Source organism: Neofelis nebulosa, chromosome 4 (genome assembly GCF_028018385.1).
Source record: "Neofelis nebulosa isolate mNeoNeb1 chromosome 4, mNeoNeb1.pri, whole genome shotgun sequence".
In the NCBI taxonomy this organism is placed as follows: Eukaryota; Metazoa; Chordata; class Mammalia; order Carnivora; family Felidae; genus Neofelis; species Neofelis nebulosa.
In genome coordinates this window covers 108,400,290-108,420,034 of record NC_080785.1, presented here as the reverse complement: position 1 = coordinate 108,420,034, position 19,745 = coordinate 108,400,290, and the positions used below count along the sequence as shown (strand labels likewise).

The 19,745-nt window shown below is 51.2% G+C and overlaps 1 protein-coding gene across 3 annotated transcripts in view; it reads right to left on the bottom strand.

Annotated features, from left to right (window-relative positions):
* The window catches only part of NUDCD3 (NudC domain containing 3), a 62,692-nt gene extending 42,985 nt beyond the window's left edge, over window positions 1-19,707 (bottom strand). For all 3 annotated transcript variants that reach the window (XR_009260646.1, XM_058725672.1, XM_058725673.1), the window contains exons 1-2: window positions 19,272-19,707; window positions 13,967-14,256 (exon numbers count right to left, since the gene is read on the bottom strand). Coding sequence is in view for 2 of the 3 variants with exons in the window: in XM_058725672.1 (XP_058581655.1) it covers window positions 13,967-14,256; window positions 19,272-19,463 (482 nt within the window). In the remaining variant the exon portion in view is untranslated. The remainder of the gene's footprint in view (window positions 1-13,966; window positions 14,257-19,271) is intronic.
* Between the last annotated feature and the right edge of the window lie 38 nt (window positions 19,708-19,745).

Below are 19,745 nucleotides of genomic sequence, written 5' to 3'. Positions count from 1 at the left end.
TCCGGTCAGCAGACCCTCTGGGCTGGCGCTCCTGAAGAGAGACGAAAGGACCCACACGCTCAGTGCACAAGCACCACTGAGAGAGAGCGGCGGGCCCAGCCAGGTTCCCACGCCCGAGCACTGCCTCACATGCCCCTCGGGTGAGCCAGGAAGCCAACGGCTTCCCCCCAGTGCATGCGGGGAAACAGTGGCCCAGAGGCCAGCGGCTGAGCAACATGGGACTGGCATGTGAATATATTTTCCTCCAGTCCACACCATACAATTCACAAAAGGGAACGTGGGCTGTGATCGGGAAGTGAAAAGCTGAGGACGGTTTCAGCGGGTAACAAAATCCAGACCAGGTAATGGGCATGAACAGGCCTGGCTCCAGCTCCCGGTTCTGGAACCGTGCAGGAGGATCTGCACACCGCATGGCGTGACAACACGGACACATGCTCAGAAACCATGAAAACGTGTCAACAGGACAAGTCCACAGGATGGGGCACCCTGAGCAAAAGAACCAGAGGCGGACACCAGTGAAGACGCATCCATACAAGCGCACGGACAGCTGAGAGAGCAGGGAGGGGGGAGAAGCTGTTCCACAGGACAGCCCCATGGACACCTGCACAAGCCAGTCTGGGACCTCAGCAGTAGCTTCTCCGGGCGCCAGGGGAGTGAGGACCAGGGTGGCAGCCGGGCGGGGACCAGGGGCGATGTGGGAAGGCGGCCTTCAGATGAGCCCTGGGCAGCCCCCACTCACAGAAGACACTGGTATCTGGGGATGTGGGAACTCTCTGTAAGATCTTTGTAACAGGTTTCTCAGCAAATCTGAATAATCTAAAAACACAAAGTGTTTTCAGAGACCTCGAAACAAGCAGCAGGAGAGCGCCCGCTGGCCTTGCTCCGCCACCCCAGACCCAGGCCTCCAGGCCTGGCTCACAGCATGGCCATCCGACAGGGCCTCCTCCGTGGGTCCTCGCGGCAAGGGGCGCAACCAGGCCGCCACGCACCCTCTGTCAGCACCCCCTGGACGCTCCAACTCTGCCTGCCACCCACTGTGGGCTTCCGAGAGGACGCCACTTCCAGGAGGACGCATGCAGGCCAGATCGCTCCTGCTCCCGAGGGAAGGCTCACAAGCCTGAGGCCTGTGCAGACGGGCCCCCTGGCGCACCGTCCAGGGCGCTGGCCTGCTGCGGCTCATGCCACCAGGGAGGCTCTCCGGGAAATGCCACAAAGGCTTCCGGGCCCAGCAGGGGGGCTGAAGAACACAGAGTTGCCATAAAAGATGACAGGAGAAAGAGAGCAGGCGTAAGGCAAGCGCCATTACTCTGAAAACTCGAGGGAAGCCGAGCGTTACTAGGTCATGGCATCCATCAGATGTGCTCAAGCTCAAGGGTTTATCATGTTCTAAAGTGACTTTAAACCGGAATCATTCATTCGCTCAACTGGTATGAGTGCCAACTATGTGCCAGGTATGCTCCAGGCGACAGGACACAGAGTGGACAAGACCCACAGAGCCTACAGCAGTACCCTGATTCCAAAACCAGAGGAGACCCCACTAAAAAAGAGAGCTACAGACCATTATCACTGACAAAGACAGATGCAAAAATTCCCAATAAAATACTAGCAGATGAAATCCAACAGTACATTAAAAAAAATCATTCGCCACCATCACATGGGATTTATTCCCAGGATTCAAGGGTGGTTCACTGTTCACAAATCACATCCTAAGAGCAAGGACAAAAACCATATTATTATTTCAATGAATGCAGAAAAAGCCTTTGACCAAGTACAACATCCGTTTGTTGATAAAAACCCTCAACGAAGTAGATTTAGAGGGAACATAACTCACCATGATAAAGGCCATCATAGGAAAAACCCTCAGAGAATATCATACTCAGTAGGGAAAAACTGAGAGCTTTCCCCTAAGTTCAGGAACATGACAGGGATGGATGTCCATGGTCACCACTTCTATTCAACATAGTACTGGAAGTCCTAGCCTCAGCAATCTGACAACACAAAGAAATAAAAGACATCCAATGCAGCGAGGAGAAGTCAAACTTCTTTTTGTAGGTGATATGGTACTCTATATAGAAAACCCGCAAGACTCCACCAAAAAAAACACTAGAACTAACACATCCAGTAAAGTCTCAGAATACAGAATCAACGTACAAAAATCGGTTGCATTTCTATACACTAATAATGAAGCAGCAGAAAGACAAATTAAGGAAACAATCCCATTTACAATTGCACTGAAAATAATAAAATATCTAGGAATAAACCTAACCAAAGAGGTGAAAGACCTGTACTCTGAAAACCATGAAACACTGATGTAAGAAACTGAAGACAATACTAACACACGGAAAGACATTCCATGCTCCTGGATTAGAAGAACAAACACTGTTAAAATGTCCATACTACCCAAAGCAATCTACACGTTAAATGCGATCCCCAACAAAATACCAACAGTGTTTTTCACAGAGCTAGAACAAAACAATCCTAAAACTTGTGTGGAACCACAAAAGACTCCAAAGAGCCAAAGCAATCCTGAAAAAGAAAAACAAAACTGGAGGCAACACAATTCCAGACTTCCAAATTATATTACAAAGCCGTAGTCAGGACAGTGTGGTAGTGGCACAAAAACAGACACACAGAGCAGTGGAACAAAACAGAAAACCAGAAATAAATCCACAATTATATGGTCAATTAATCTTCAACAAAGTGGTAAACTATATATAATTGGAAAAAGTCTCTTCAACAAATGGTGCTGGGAGAACTGCACAGCACATGCCGAAGAATGAACCAGGACCACTTTCGTACACCATACACAAAAATAAATTCAAAACGATGGAAGATCTAAATGTGAGATAGAAACCATCAAAAGTCTGAAGGAGGGGGGCGCGTAGGTGGCTCAGTTGCTTAAGCATCTGACTCCATTTCAGCTCAGGTCATGATCCCACAGTTTCTGAGTTCAAGGCCTGTATTGAGCTCTCTGCTATCAGCGTGGAGCCTGCTTGGGATTCTCTCTCTGCCCCTTTCCTGCTCACATTTTCTTTCTGTGTCTCAAAATAAATAAACTTAAAAAAAAAAAAAAAATCCCAGAGGAGAGCACAGGTAGTAATTTCTCCAACATCAGCCATAGCAACATTTTTTTAGATATGTCCCCTGAGCCATGGGAAATAAAAGGAAAAATGAACTATTGGGACTTCATCAAAATTAAAAGTTTCTGCACAGCAAAGGAATCAATTAAATCTAAAAGAAAACATATAAAATGGGAAGAGATATTTGCAAATAACATCTCAGATAAAGGATTAGTGTCCAAGATATATAAAGAACTTATACAAACCAACACCTCAAAATCTAATTAAAAATAGGCAGAAGACATGAACAGATATTTCCCCAAAGATGACCTCCAGATGGCCAACAGACACATGAAAAGATGCTCAACATCACTCATCATCAAGGAAATACAAATCAAAACCATGATGAGATCCCATGTCACACCTGTCATAATGGCTAGTATCAAAAAGACAAAAAACATGGTGAGGATGTGCAGAAAAAAGGAACCCTCGCGCACTGTTGGTGGGAAGGCAAACTGGTGCGGCCACTCTGGAAGAGAGTATAGAAGTTCCTCAACAAATTAAAAATAGAAATGTGAACCGGTAATTCCACTACTTGGAATTTACCCAAAGACTACGAAAACACTAATTTGAAAAGATATATGCACTCCTATGTTTACTGCAGCATATTTACAATAGCCAAATTATGTGAATAAGCCAAGTGTCTATTGATGGATGAACGGATAAAGATGAGATATATATACACGATGGACTATTATTCGGCCATAAAAAAGAATGAAATCTTAACCACTTGCAACAACAGGGATGGATCTAGAGAATATAATGCGAAGCAAAATAAGTCAGAGAAAAACGAATACCGTGATTTAACTCATATGTGGAATTTAAGAAATAAAACAAGCAAAAGAAACAGAGAGAGAGACAAACCGAGAAACAGACTCTTAACTACAGAGAACATACTGCTGGCCACCAGAGGGGAAGTCAATGGGATGATGGAGACTAAGGAGGGCACTGGTTATGATGAGCACTGATGATGTGTGGAACTGCTGAATCGCTGTACCAGGCCAGGCTGCCCCTACACGGCTTTCAGCCCCTCAGACCCAAAGCAGCCCTGGCCCAACCCGAGGCCCCCAGGACCAGCCCCTCTCTTGCTCTTCCCTCAGCAACCATCAGCCCCATCCTTCCAGGTGCGTTGGGCAAATTTCAAGGGCGAGAAAAAATGCAGGAGCATTTAAAATTCTAAATGTTGGGGCGCCTGGGTGGCGCAGTCGGTTAAGCGTCCGACTTCAGCCAGGTCACGATCTCACGGCCCGTGAGTTCGAGCCCCGCGTCAGGCCCTGGGCTGATGGCTCGGAGCCTGGAGCCTGTTTCCGATTCTGTGTCTCCCTCTCTCTCTGCCCCTCCCCCGTTCATGCTCTGTCTCTCTCTGTCCCAAAAATAAATAAAAAAGCGTTGAGAAAAAAAAATTTTTTTTAAATAAAATAAAATTCTAAATGTTAAAAATGTATATAAGTTATTACTAAATACAGTTGTTATTAAGAAATAGATACTAACTATTCTGTATTCCTGAACCATGCAGAGGTTAAGGGCGCCAACTGCTCCCTGCAGTGGAAAATCCACCTCTGACTTCTGCCTCTCTAAAACCTTACATACTAACAGCCTACCACTGCCTGGAAGCCTCAGTGATAACAGTCAGTTAACACATACTTCACATGTTCCCTGTGTCATACGCTGTATTTTTACAATGACGTCAGCCAGAGAAGACAAAGTCTTACTACACTGACGTAATACAGGGGAACATAAAACAGAACGAGTAATGAAGACATAGCCTGTTCTCAAACAAAAGACTCAATAATGTAAAAATATCAATTACCTCTAATGTAAAACATAAATTTAATGTATTTCAATGAAGATTTCAACAGAATTTTACATGGAAAATTTTTCCAGAAAAGCTGGGGGGTCGGTGGGCAGGGGACAGGGAGATAAACCCCTAGTCCACCACGTGCGAAAACGTGTTATAATAAAGTGCTGGTAAACAAAATACCCTAGTCCTGGCAAACAAATAAAACAAAGCGTTTAATACCTGTGAGTAAACAACGGAAAAGGAAAAAAAAACACAGCGACATACACAAAGCCAATCAGAGCCCAACATATGTCAGATAAAGCAACGCAACAAAGCGAGAGTGGCCAAGCGGCAAGCCAGGGCCTCGGTGGGCGTCCGGGGTGGGTCAGGCGCCACCGAGAGCCTGGCAGTGGGAAAACTGGTACTCTCTCTGGGGCCAATACGGCAATACCCGTCACAGTTACACACACTGCACCCTCTGACCCAGTAACTCCTGTCCCGGGAATTCATCCAACAGATATTCATACACATTTTCCAAGAAACATGCACAGCGTATTCATTGCAGCATCATCGGTGACGGCAGCAGACCGGAAACCACCTAATTACACTCCCCACGGGGTCCCTGGTTAGTGACGCTACACCCACCAGGTGGAATACTTGAAGGCAGTCAGGAGAAAACCTGGCAACAGAGTCACCTGGAAAGCTTCTGAAAATCACGACACATGCTTCCCCCCCACCTTTCCCACCAAGGGCAATTCAATCAGATCAGTAGGGGTGGGTCCAGGAGTCAGCTTTAAAAGCCCCAAATACAAGTGATTTCAAGGACAAGCTGGGGAGCGGGGAGGGCTACGCGACAGCAGGGCTGTGGGCTGTGTAGTGGAACACTGCCCTCCCCGCCAAAGGCAAACCCAGGTTCTGCTCATCTCCAACGCAGCCCTAGCTCGGGCGGGTCCTTACCTGCGTGACGTGGGGGCCGTGAGGACACAACAGAGCCCCCAAGCGAGAAGAGCGCCTGGCAGCATGGAGACCCCAGCACGCTTGCAGGTGAAACAGAAAGTCCACATGCAGCACAGCATATGTGATGAGGGACACAACACAGACATATGTATACATGTAAACGTAAAAAATAAAAGTTGTAGAGAACATGCGCATTTCACAAAAGAAAGTATGGACAATGGTTCCTATTAGGGAGAACTCATTTCCACTACACACTCTTGTAACTTTCCAAAATGTTCACCCAAAACGTAACTACCAATTTACTTCACCCTATAACAATCAGTTAGCGGGAAACAACATACCAACAACCTGTTTGCTATTTTTAGGTGCACTCTATGCCCAACATGGGGCTTGAACCCATGACCCCGAGATCAAGAGCTAAGTTCTCCACCAACTGAGCCAGCTGAGTGCCCTGATTCTTTTTTTTTTTTTTTTTTTTAACAAATCAACTGTGAGAAAATAAAATAAGTAGGTCAGCTACAAATGGTATGTGGCTGGAGCCTTATTTACAGATTTAAACAAATCTTTATTATTAAAGTAGGGCATAGAATAAAGCTGGAAATTTAAACACTAGTTGAAAATATTGACAGATGAAGTGGAATTTGCTTTTTGTTGTTTTCATTCATTTTGTGAGCAAGAGCACGCACACCAGCAGGGGAGGGGCAAGGGAGGAGAGAGAGAGAATCCTGAGCAGGCTCCAAGCTCAGCACAGAGCCCAATGCGGAGCTCAATCCCCCGACTGCAAGATCACAACCTGAGCTGAGATCAAAAGAATTGGATACATAAGGGACTGAGATACCCAGGTGCCCCAGAATTTGTTTTAAAATGACTCCACAGGGGGCCGTGTCTGAGGCTGGTGGCCGGCAACAAGTGTGTGTGGGTTCCTTACGACACGCTGTCTGCTCTCCTCCGTGTTTAAATTCTACCTGATGCGTTTTTGGCAAGGTGCATATATTTCCTTTTCAATGAAAAAAAAAAAGCAGCTAGCATAAAACGTTACATTCTTTAATGTTCTAGAAATATGTTTAACTACAAGCTGGTTGTTTTACTTCTGAAAAGTATTTCTCAGATCTGGTAATAGCTTTTTTTCTTTTCTCATTTTTTTTTTTTTAATTTATTTTTGAGAGAGAGAGAGAGACAGAGCACAGGCAGGGGAGGAGCAGAGAGAGAGGGAGACACAGAATCCAAAGCAGGCTCCAGGCTCTGAGCTGTCAGCACAGAGCCTGACACAGGGCTTGAACTCACAAGCTGTGAGATCATGACCTGAACCGAAGTCTGGCGCTCAACTGACTGAGCCACCCAAGTGCCCCAGCTACTTTTTTCTTAACACAGCAAAGCAAACACATCCAAGTTCAGGCCTTGGAGAGCACCAAGTACTTAAGGCTTCAAGTCCCACTGACGCTGGCCCTGCCTTCTAACCACAAGGTTTTAAGCAAATCTTCGGCACTTACATCCCAATCCCTCTATCTGTAAAAATCAGCAGACTTCCAGGGGGACGAGCTCCCCGGGTTTCCACAAGCCTCCCCCCAACACACAGATGCGCTCCCCCTGGCCTCCACCCCACAGGCCAGGATGCAAGGTCACTTTTCCCACACAGTTTCAGTACCCAACGCACTCAGTACAAGTCACTGTTCTAAGATGTGCAGGCCAACCTCTTCTAAAGATGAAGCCTGTAAGCTAGAAATTAACTGCAAAACAAAGACAAAACTGCAGCTTCTAGAAAGAAAAAAAGTACTTGTAACCAACAACCTGAATCAGACTCTCTGGATTTGGAGAACTCATACCCTGTGGAGGGCACGTGAGGGGGGGCTCAGAGAAGGGGCAGTTTCAGAGCGAATGGTTGGAGGGCGACAGCAGCGTCCACCCCATATGGGCCGGAGAGAGAGACGGGTGGCTCGTGTGAGAGAAGGAATACTGTTCGCAGAAGCTCGTGCCCGCTCACTATGTGCAGGGATCCGCGTTCAGCAGGTGTGATGCAGCCAATGGGGCGGCTACACGGGGTGGTGTTGTGGGGTGGTGTTCTGGCATGTCCATGTGACTCTGGCAAGGGGCCTCCTGCCACGGGCACCTGGAGAGGCCAGGGCCAACAAAGGACCCGTTTAGAGACAAAGCCAAGAAGCCAGCTCATCAGGAGTGGATGCCCCGGCAGGAAGCAGCACCCCTAGGGCACGGGACCACGGGAGACACGCTATGAAACCAAGTCAGTACACCTGTCGGGCTCAGCTCACATGTCTAGCAGGCTGCTGCCCAACGCTGAAACACGGCGGAACCACCAACGTTGAGTGGACCGTGAGATGAGGACAGACGGCCAGGAGGCTCTGCTGAGGGTGGGCGTGGATGGGAGCATGGAGGAACAGGGGGCTGCGCCCGGGTCTGGGGGCAGCCAAACCGGGACAGAAACAAAGCAACTGTCAAGAGTGCTGCTAGGAAACCTGAAAGCTCTCCTCCAAATGACTCCGTCCCCATCCTAGGAAGCACCTGGATCTGTCCCACAACAGGACACAAGGGCCATGCCATCAAAACCAGGGACCGCAGCAAGCAGCTATCCAGCGCACCACACTCTTCCAGGAGACCCCCTCCCCCCAACCCCCCACCACTCAGTGGAGTGCTTCCTGCGCAGGGAAGGATGGCCTGGATGCTCCCGGGGCACACACCACCCTCAACATGGGCAGCCTGGGAGCACCCTGTCCCTCATCCAGGCACAGCTCTAAGGGCAGAGACACTATTTCCAAGTGATCATTTACTCCCTGATAATTATTCCTTTATTTTCTTCTCTTTTAAAGAGTTCTGTTTGTGACTTCTAAAGGCAAAAGCCAGACAAGGCACAGCCTCTGCGGATTACAGTAGGCTCGCCAGCACCAGCCAATGCAACCATCACTGCATTACCTACAGCGCCACCTGCTGGCCAAGAGGGGGGCTGCAGGAGACCCCAGACCCGGAATGCAAGAGGGGAGCCCCCCAGGGCTCCGAGAGGGGCCTCACAGGCCTTTGATGCTACTGGAATTCAGCCCCTGTCCTTTCACAGCACCAGTGATGCGGGCGGCATTTCTGAAAGCTGCCCAGCACCCCGGGAGTCCTCTGAGCCCAGGGCACAGGGCCATGCACGGGGCAAACGCCAGGACTCGGGCAGCACCTCCTCCAGTGTCTTTACTGTGGACGCTCCTTGCAGACACAGACATGTTCTCAATGCTAAGCTGCTGTGTGCACAGGGACATCTGTGTGCCCAAACGCCCTCTCTCTGCTAAAGAACTGAGCACTTTAAGCAGTGGGGAGGGGCATTCCTGAACTTCACTGGAAAGGTCCTGACAATGACAGCAGGGCAGCATCAAGAATGAAATTCACAGCCACGGGAAAATTAGATCCAATTCAAGTTTCCCTCAAATAACCCCTCATTCACCAAAAAAAACCCATATGTGTGGCTTTAAGATGAAAATCAGTATACAATTACAGACAAATAAAAACATAGACTGCAAAAATTGGGGGGAAGAAAACAGACCCATGGAGACGCCTGGCTGGCTCAGTTGGTTAAGCATCTGACTTCGGCTCAGGTCATGATCTCACAGCTTGTGTGTTGGGCTCTGTGCTGACAGCTCAGAGCGTGGAGCCTGCTTCGGATTCTGTGTCTCCCTCTCTCTCTGCCCCTCCCCTTCTCGTGCTCTGCCTCTCTTTCTCAAAAATAAACAAATATTAAAAAAAATTTAAAAAAAGAACAGACCCGTGGTTGGCATAGGTCCAGATGGGGGACTGGGTGGGACCCTGTCTGAAGCACGATGGCGCTCACAAGACCACACCTGCAGAAGTCAGGAACTACTGCCAACGAGCAAACTGTGCTGCGGGGTGAACTACATCACAGCAAGACAAAACATCCCTCTACCATCCACAACCAATAGCTGATGACAAACATACACACATAAGACACAAAGATGTAGGTTTTCACTCTCTTACTCGGTTTTTCCCTGGTGCCTATGCTGAATATGTTTAATTCAGTAAGTGTATATGTGACTTTCCTGTCCAACGAGAGAAGGGAGAGTCTGCCGTCATCACTGCCAATCCGGGCAGGACTGCCAGCACACGGGTGGCAAACAGGAGGAGCAGAAATCAGCCAGCTCAGACCCAGAGTGCAGGTGACTTGCTTGTGAACAGACGGCCCACACTGGGCAGGGCCCCTGTGTCATTACACTACTCAGCACAACCCCAGAGAGCTACAGTTTATAGGACAAGCGATCTTGAGCACTGACCGGAAGGACGTGGGGTGCCACTAATGGCAGAACCGGGAAAGGGTGGCTTTCCATTCCTTCCCCAGGACTGCCGCAGCGCTGAGGCTCCGCTCCAATGAGAGACGTGGGAGCCACAACTTCCTGATCTGCTCACGGAAAGCCAGTTAGGACCTGAAGGCGAAGAAGGTGCCCATCCTTGGAAGGGTTGGTCCTGCGGCACGAGGCCAAGGATCCCGGAACACACCCCAGTCTTCACTCTGTACCCACACTGGTGCACAACTCACACAACTCGGGCTGATTCGAGCCCAGAATACAACTTGTAGGTTCGAGAACAGAAAAATAGGGTCTCAACATGTGAATGAAGCAGCCATTCGAACCCTAACCCACAAATTAAAAACAAATCCCCTCTTTTAAAAAAGCTTTTTGGGGGGCACCTGGGTGGCTCAGTCGGTTAAGCGGCCAACTTCGGCTCAGGTCACGATCTTGCGGTCCGTGAGTTCGAGCCCCGCATCAGGCTCTGTGCTGACAGCTCAGAGCCTGGAGCCTGCTTTAGATTCTGTGTCTCCCTCTCTCTCTGCCCCTCCCCTGTTCATGCTCTGTCTCTCTCTGTCTCAAAAATAAATGTTAAAAAAAAAAAAAATTTAAAAAAAAAAGCTTTTTGAATTATTTTTAAAAATGAGATAAAAAATTTAGTAAAACAAAACGTATGCTCATTGTAGGAACTTAGAAGATACGGTAAGGGGGGAAAGATGATAATAAAAACCCAAACCACCACTCTCTGATAACCAGGACTCACCATTTACCCCCTCGCAGGCTGTGTTCTCTGCATGCGTATAACTTCACGGTTTTCAAATTCGGCATCACAATGAAAACTGCTTTTCTCACATAACATCATACGACAGGAGTATCTGTGTGCAGCAGGGTTCATCCACAAAGACATGACCAGCAGCACACCATGCAGACACTCGGAGAGTCCCGCGAGGAACGGGCTCACATAGCTGTGGTGGCTGGCAGGCCACAAGCAGGCTCTCTGGGAATGGGGCAAAGCTGTTCCACGGTGTGAATGTCTCCTGCTTCGGGGAAGCCTCTGCCTTGCTTCCAGTGCGCTTCACCTCACTGATAAGACCCACTCAGGTCACCAAGGATGATGTCCCTCACCTGGAGTCCAGTGGTTACGGGCGCCGATGACCTCCACAGAATGCCCCACAGCGACCCCTGCGATGGGGCCCTCCAGGCCACCACGTAAAACGGGCCATCACGACACCCACATTGGTCACCTTTTTTAAGACAGCCTATAGACATGAGTAACTCTGTACGCTCAGTCTTTGTTCTGATACCCAAACATTTTATGCAAAGACCACAGGAAGCAGACAGCTACACACAGAAAGACTCAGAAAACTGCCCAGGGTCCCTCTGAGTCTTTGCCAAACAGTCAACTGTCCCCACATGAGCGCAACCCCAACAGGGAGGGAACACAGCTTCTGGGAAACAGGCGCCCCTGGAGTGTGACCCCGACAGGGACCGAAATAGCCCTGGAATAAGAGGTGCTCTAGACACACCCCCAACAAAGCTGAAAAACATGCTTCTGAAAAATCATACTAATCTGTGATAAATAACTGTGAGGACAGGGGTGGCTGGGTAGCTCAGTTAATGGTCCTGGACTCTGTTTCAGCTCAGGTCACAATCTCATGGTTCTTGGGATGGAGCCCTGAGTCAGAGCCTTGCATCAGAGCCTGCTTGGGATTCTTTCCTTATCTCTCTCTCAAGTAAATAAACCTAAAAAAAAAAAAAAAATGAGAACAAACTTGGCACTCTTTAAAGGAAGAAAACAAAATCCAGAGATGCAGCTACATAACATCAACAATGTCAGGCATCCAGTAAAAAATTACCAGATATGTCAAGAAGCGGGAAAATGTAATCCCAAATCAGGAGAAAGCAATAGCAAACAGCCAATAACAAACCAAGAAATCAGAGATGATGGAATTGGCAGATAAAGGCTTTACACAGCTACCATGTTTATGAGATATGGAATGTGTTTAGAGAAAAACAATGAAGGTAGAGATCGAGGCCATAAAAAAGAATGAATAGGAATTTGGAGAGCTGGAAAATAAAAAGCGTGCTGATGAATTTAACTGAAGGTTAGACACTAAACAGGAGAAACGAGTAAATGTGAAGACAGGGAGTTAGACACTGTTCCAAAGGAGGCACTAAGGATCTTAGAAGGGGGTAAATGCAACAGAGGCAGAAGGCAGCTGAGAAACCCCCAGGGTACAAACACGGAAAACACCACACCGCAGGAGGTTATAATCAGATCCTGAAACTAGTGATAAATATCTTAAAAGCACCTGGGAGAGGGAACCCACCAAGGGGAACAGAGAATACTCACTCACTTCTCATCACAAGACAACAAAATAATGAAATGCCATTCTTTAAAACACTGAAGAAAAAAGTTATCTGGAATTCTACACACCACAGAAGTATTCTCAGAAATCAGCATCAAAGAAAGACATTTGCAAACCAATAAAAGCTGACGGAATTCATCTCCAGCAGATTTGCACTACAGGAAATGTTAGAGGAGGAAGGAAACGGCCAGACCTCGTGACTCTCTGCCAAGACCCCTCCACTTCCAGGCCCGAGGCCCCATTTTGCCCCCTTTTCTTTTTTTTTTAATTTTTTAAATGTTTATTATTGAGAGACCATCAAAAATAGAGCACGAGCATGGGAGGGGCAGAGAGAGGAGGAGACACAGAATCCGAAGCAGGCTCCAGGCTCCGAGCTGTCGGCACAGAGCCCAACGCAGGGCTCGAACCCACAAACCGCAAGACCATGACCTGAGCCAAAGTCAGATGCTTAACCGACTGAGCCACCTGGGCGCCCCCCATCTTGCCCCTTTCTGACCCAAGATCCACTTGCAAGAACTGCTCATCTTCATCAACAGGCTTGCCCCGACAACTGCTGACCGTGAGCCCCACTACCTAGTACGGCTGTCATGACCCCGTAGTCTCGCCCACCTAATCTCATGGAACAAACCCTCCCTACCCTACATTTTGTGTCGCCACAGGCTGTCTGCTTTGCTTGTCACCGTTACCGAAGAGCTCCACTCACAGACCCTCTCACTTGCAGCAGAGAGTGCGACGAGAGGAAAGAGCATGGAGCAGTTACGGGGGAGAAGGGACAGAGGCGGAGAGCGGACTGTGCTAGAACAGAGGAGGCCAGAAGCAGCCGTTGCCACCACCTCGCTTGCACACAAGGAGGCGCCAGATCTTCACTCGGTGTAGCCCTGCTCAGCGCCAGGAAATAGAGCCCCTGGAAAGGGAGAAGAGTAGGCCGCGGGGGGGGGGGGGGGGGGGAGATTCCAGCATGGCCACACACAGGCTGCAAGACCCCAGGCTCAAGTGACAGTCACAGAGGACTTCGAGGCAGGTGCTGCATTATCACCTCTGCTCCACAGGGGAGAAAGCTGACACACAGGCTGGCCACTTGCCAACCACCCCACTCACGACATGGCCATCTTCCAGGGGACTCCAGGTACACAGTGGGCACATGTCCCCACGGCACCAAAACACAGCCTCCACACAGGCGGGTTGAATCTGGGAGCCTGGTGCTCTCATTCTGGCTCTAGCTCTCAACCGGCTGCACAAGTGGGGTGGATCACGGCCCCGCCTTATGCGGAGGACAAGAGGACGAGGACAGAAGCAGATTGGCCTCCCGCCCCACACGGGCACACTACTGGGACGCACCGCAGCTTGGGACCTAAACATGGAGAGTTGGTGTGGTACCAAGCAGGAACCAGGGATAACCATGCCACCACCGGATATCAAGCAAGAAAGAAACCGCAAAGGAGGAATTCTTACCTGGGAAGGGCTGGTGGCCCTTTCGCAGCCTGCGTGGCACCTGCACACGCTCCCGCAGGCTCTGCCTCCACCGAGCTGGGGGCCACCGCGGGCTCAGCGTCCCGGGGTCCTGGAGGCCCGGGGTCTGTGCTGGGGCCGACCTCCACCTCCTGCCCCGTGGCTGGCACTGGCTCCTGCTCGGCTGTGGCCACCGCAGCCTCCTCCGCCTCCTTCCTCCTGGCCTTCTCCTCCAGCTCCTTCCTCCTCTTCTCGTCATCCTGGCGCGCCATGTGCTCAAAGGCTGTGAACACCTACAATCGAACAGCAAACTGGCCGTGAGTTTCCCCACCGGTACTGGGCCACACATGCCATGCAAAGGTGGTCAAACGTGGTAAGTAGAGAATGGAAAACTAGTAGACCACAGACGTGCTCCCCCTGGCAAATCACAAACGCACTTCAACTTCACCAGGAGCTGCCGTGAAGGAATCTCTAACAGGAGTTCCAAATGCGCAGAAGGGAAACCAGGTAAGCCAACGCTCATGGCACCTATGCGCCCACCGGCCAACTTCTGGGTCTAAAGGACACGTAACTAAATGGTCTCACCTGTCCTTAGTTCTTTTTACAGCCCCCGGTGAGACCTGCTTGCCACGGGAAGAAGACACCGTCCTGGTAGCAAGAGCTGTAAAGACGCCAACAATTCAGACTCGAGAAGAGAAGACAGGAAATCAAGTTGAACCCACTCAGTACAGCAGAGTCACCAGACAGCTGCCGTCTTCCCACAATGCACAGGTGGAAGGGGTGTGGCTCTTAAAAAACGTGGGAATTTCATCCCCCAGATAACCACGCCGTGTCTACAATGAACAAGGAACACAAAAAATCCAAGTAACAGCTCCTACCCTCTACGAACTCAACATTCTGGTATGAGGACCAGCCCCTACTCTTTTCTGGGACAGTCACACCCACACAAGCGCTGGGACTCTCCACCCGAAGAGCACACAAGAAACATGGCATTTCGTATGCACCTTTCAAGGGCGCACACAACTTCCAACATGGCTAGCACAGACCCGTCCACGACAGCGCCACCAGGAGAGACCGTGAGGAACCACTGCGGTACCTCGCCGTGGGCGCACAGATGCTCGCTCCAGGTCTCGGAAATCTAGGAAGTTCCTTGGAAGGAAGGGGCTTGGGTAGACCTTGAAGAAAAGGCACGTGTTACCCTGGGGGCTACAAGGGGCAAGACCAGAGCTCCGAGGGGTGGGGCCATGGGGGGGGGGGTTGCTCCTCTGGCAACTGGAGGCGGGAAGACTGGGAGAGCCTCCCTGGGAGGTTGGAGGGGCCCAGCTAGCAGCCCTGCTCCCCACAGGGCCACACAGAAACCTCAGTCGTAGCTGCCACGACCTGGGAGCAACCAGAATGTCCCTCAGCAGGTGAATGGATACCACATGGTGGTCTGTCCAGACAGTGGAGTATTACTCAGCACTAGGAAGAAATGAGCTATGAAGCCGTAAAGAGATGAGAAGGAAACTTATATCATATCACCAAGTGAAAGATACCAATCAAAAAAGCCCATACATGTTCTGTAGGATTCCAACTCTATGACATTCTGGAAAAGACAAAACCACGGGACAGTAAAAAGTTCAGTGGTTGCCACGAACGGGGCAGGAGGGAGGAATGAGTGGAACATGGCAGATTTTCCCGGCATTAAAAATACTCTGTGTGACGGACACCAGTTAAACACTTGTCCCTACCTCATAAAATGACATCACTAAGACTGAACCCTAAAAGCCAACTATGGTTTGGGTAGTCTGACACGAAACACAGGTGCATCGACTGTACCACAGGCACCATCTGGTGGGGATGCAGGTAATGGGGGAGGCTGAGGGGACAGGAAGTACATGGGAAACCTCTGTACTTTCCCCTTCAATTTGCCTTGAACCTAAAACTGCTCTTGAAGAATGGTCAGAAGCAGGTCGGAGTCCCTTTCCAAAGGACAGGAATGCAGACATACGTTAAATAATCATGTTCCACGTTCCATGTGCTGAGCAGGAAGACAAAACAAAAGGTCTCTAACTACTGAACTTTGCCAAATGCTTTCGGATTCCCCAAAACCTTCCCGAAGGTGCTGTGAGGAAGACAGCACTGACATTTCCAACATGAGGAAACACTAAGCTCAGAGGAGGTAAGTGCCTTGTCTGAGTCCTGCCAGTGAAAGAGGAAAATAAAAATATTACAAGAACACTGACGTCAAAAGGCCACGTCGGCAGAAAGAAGCGAAACCTTAAGGCTGAAACAAGGCAACAATTCCAGACCCATTTCTACTCCTTCAGAGAACCTGAGCCCGACAACATTTCACACCCGTGCTTGCAACACCTGACTTCACCCTCACAGCCATACAGCCCCGAACACCCGAGACCCTCATCCTAACTTCACAAAAGGAACAGCAAGGACTCTGTCTCCTCACCCCCCAGGACCTCCCCGGCCCCTGGGCCTGGTACTCCTCGCTGCATCCACCACCTCTGCTGACTCAGCCCCCTACCTCCTCTAACCTGCCACCGGCCTCCCCTGTCCTTGGCTCCGGTCGTTACGGACCCAGGCGTCTGCTGTACGACCACAGCACTGTGGAGCTGGAGGAGAGGTCTGTGACCTCCAATCCACTTCTCTACTGACAGAGAGGAGACGACCCTCCCAGCAGGTCCGGTGAGGACAAGTGGGGAGGCTCTCCTGATTCTGGGGCAAGAGACCTTCTACTAAGCAGGCTTCTCAAACTGGACCCAAGAAAAGCAAAAAGTATCAAATGAATGAAGTGTCACTGTAAACTATTTTGTTCTTAAAACACATAAAAGGGACGTCTGGGTGGCTCAGTCAGTTGAGTGTCTGACTCTTGATCTTGGCTCAGGTCATGACCTCAGGGTTCGTGGGATGGAGCCCCACATAGGGCTCTGTGCTGACAGCGCAGAGTCGGCTTGGGATTCTCTCCCTCTCTCCCTCTCACACGCATGCTAAGTAAATAAACAAACAAACAAAAAATACACTAAAATATCACGGCAAGGAATACAACTTGCACATGCATCTTTCCTGCTGAAGGTCATCCCTCAAGCTCTGCACCCAGGCTGGCCAAACCCTTAGAATTAGGAGAAAGAATCGTGCATCACACCAACAGTCCAACCTCAATATATCAGGACACTTTCAAGTTCCAGAATGGAGCACCCCAGCACTCCCATCCAAGCCCTGCTTGCCTATGTTCAGGACAGACTCCAACCACCCACCTCAGGTGGGTGGCCACAGGAAGGGGTCTCTTGCCATCAAGTCAGGTACAGGAAAGAAAACCCCTAAGAGGCAAACGAGCAGGGATGGGGGGTCAGGAGGACACAACACCAGGAAGGAACACCGTGCCACAGCAAGTTACTCAGTGGGACTCGGCATCTTAATGTCCCACCCACAACAGAACTCCCGTCCAACACTGAACTCACGAGTCTCCTGCCAAATGCCTCTGTGGCTAGAACAGTCCCCCCAGGATTCACCCCCACCCACCCAACAAAATGCCCTGGAAACATCTGCTTCTTCAGAGTCCCTCAGGCATTGCTGACTGCTGGGAGCAAACTGCAGAAACACCGCTCCTCTTAACCATCACTAGGAAGTGTCCCCTGGGTACTGCCCTGCCCACTTCCTCCCCTCCCTTACTGCTGCTCAGGCAGCCTCCTGCTTCTCCCATCCCTTCACTGGAGACACCCCTCAAAATGCTGCCCTCCACCTTCGGCTCTTCTCTTCCCCTCAAACCACTCTGGTTCCTCCATTCCGTGGTTCCAGAGCCTGCCAGCAGGGACTCCTGTCTGCAATCTCAATCCTAACTTGTCTGAAACTAAGCTTTTCCCCCTAAACGCAGGGGACAGTTCAATTAGTGCATGATGATTCCAAGTTTGAAACCACGGGTCATCTGTGACTCCTCCCTCCCCACCTCCTCTTCCTTACACTGCTCACCAGGTACGGACATATTTCATACCTGTTACTAGAAAAATGAATTCCCTCTGCCAATTCGTGTGTGAGACAAGGGCAAAGACCCACCTTTCAAGATATTGGGACTAAACAAGGTTAACACCCAGCACGCTAACCAGTACATACCCGCTGCTCAGTAAGTGTTCCTTTCTCCTCCACATCTTTTCTGCAAGCTACTGTCACCCCAAACAACAGTCTTCCCGCTCTATGTTAAGATCTGGACCCATAAAGATGAAGTTCCGCGTTCCAGCTCTACGATAAGTTCCATCCAATCACCTAACCTTGCCGAAGTGGCACCCTCATCTCACATAAAATTCAAACCTGTTTCCCTGGGGCTTGCATGAAAGTGATAAGCTACCCTTAGGAGTCTGCCAGAAACCATCTCTGACGGTCCTCTGATCACCCAGATGGCACTCAGCCACCGAAGGCACGAGAAACAGCCTCAGTTCCGACCCAGAGTACCAACACCGCCGATTCATCTTCAGTAGTCACTCAAACACCCTAAGCTTTCACTTCTCCACAGGAGCACCAAGAAAGTCACGGCCTGACCACTGGACACTCCACTGAGAAAGTAACGGCCTGACCACTCGCTCAGGCTGTACACAATCTGTAAAGCGCAGGGAGGTATTACCAGCATTTCCATCTACCCAGGCTCAACGCTTGGCTGAAGACCTGCTTCCAATCCCGTCAAAAACCCCACCTCCCCTACAAGACCTTTTTCCTGATTTCCACACCACGTCTCTGACCCCTTCCTGGCAATGGGCTTTGTCACACAACCGGCCTCACACAGTTCTGTCCCTGTCTGTGCTCTGTCTCCCCGACAGGAAGGAAGACGTCACAGGAGACTCGGAGCCGTGCACTCGGACTGTGCGCCTCCAATGCCTGCGGCAACTGCGGTGTAGCACCTGCTTACTACGGGGACGCTCCTGGGCACCCGGTCGACTTCGACGCCCGTCCAGCGCTCAGCGAGTTCGCCCCCACGTGAGAGGAGGACGGCGAACAAGGCCTCGAACCGCCGACTCCGCGGCCCCCCTCCCGCCTCCACGCGTCGTGCCTGTGGGGCGCACAGGTGTCCCCGGGGCGTCCCGCTCGGCCCCCCTCCCTGCCGGGCCGTCCTGGCACCTCCAAGCGCCCCGAACGCCGAGCCAGGCTCGCTCCCGCGGGACGGTAACTCGACACCCGAACGGCGCCTCGGCTTACTCGCAGGCGCGGCCGCGGGAGGCTGGTCGGGGGGGGGGGGGGGGGGGGGGGGCGCCGGAGGGGAAACTGAGGCCGGGCTCCGCCGCCCCCACCCCCACCCGGCCCCGGGTCCGAGCCGCCCGCCGCGCGTTACCTGCAGGACCAGGGCCTGCGCCGCCCCGGGCGGGAAGCCCATTCGGTCGGACGGATGGCGCAGCAGGCGGTAGAAGTCGGTCTTGCGGTAGAGGAAGCCGAAGAGCACTCGTAGGAAGTCCTGGACGTTGCCCACGTGCTGCAGGATGCCCAGCAGGGCCTGGTCGTACAGCTCGGCCGCTCCGGGCTCCATGGCGTCGCCGGCCGGAGGGACTCTGCTCACTGCGGGCGCGGCCCGGACGCCGGCCCACGGCCACTTCCGGCACGCTGCGCTAACGGCTCCGCCGCCCGGCGCGACTTCCGGTCCGCGCTCGCTCCAGCCCCCCGCGGCCGGGCCGGGTCGGCCGGCAGCGGAGCGTCCCCGCCGAGGGCCCCGCCCCGCCTCCCGGCCGGCTCTCCCAAGCGGCCCCGCTCAGGGGCGGTCTTGGGTCCCTAAGTGGCCGCTAGGCGCGGGAAGGCCCGGGGCGGCGGGACC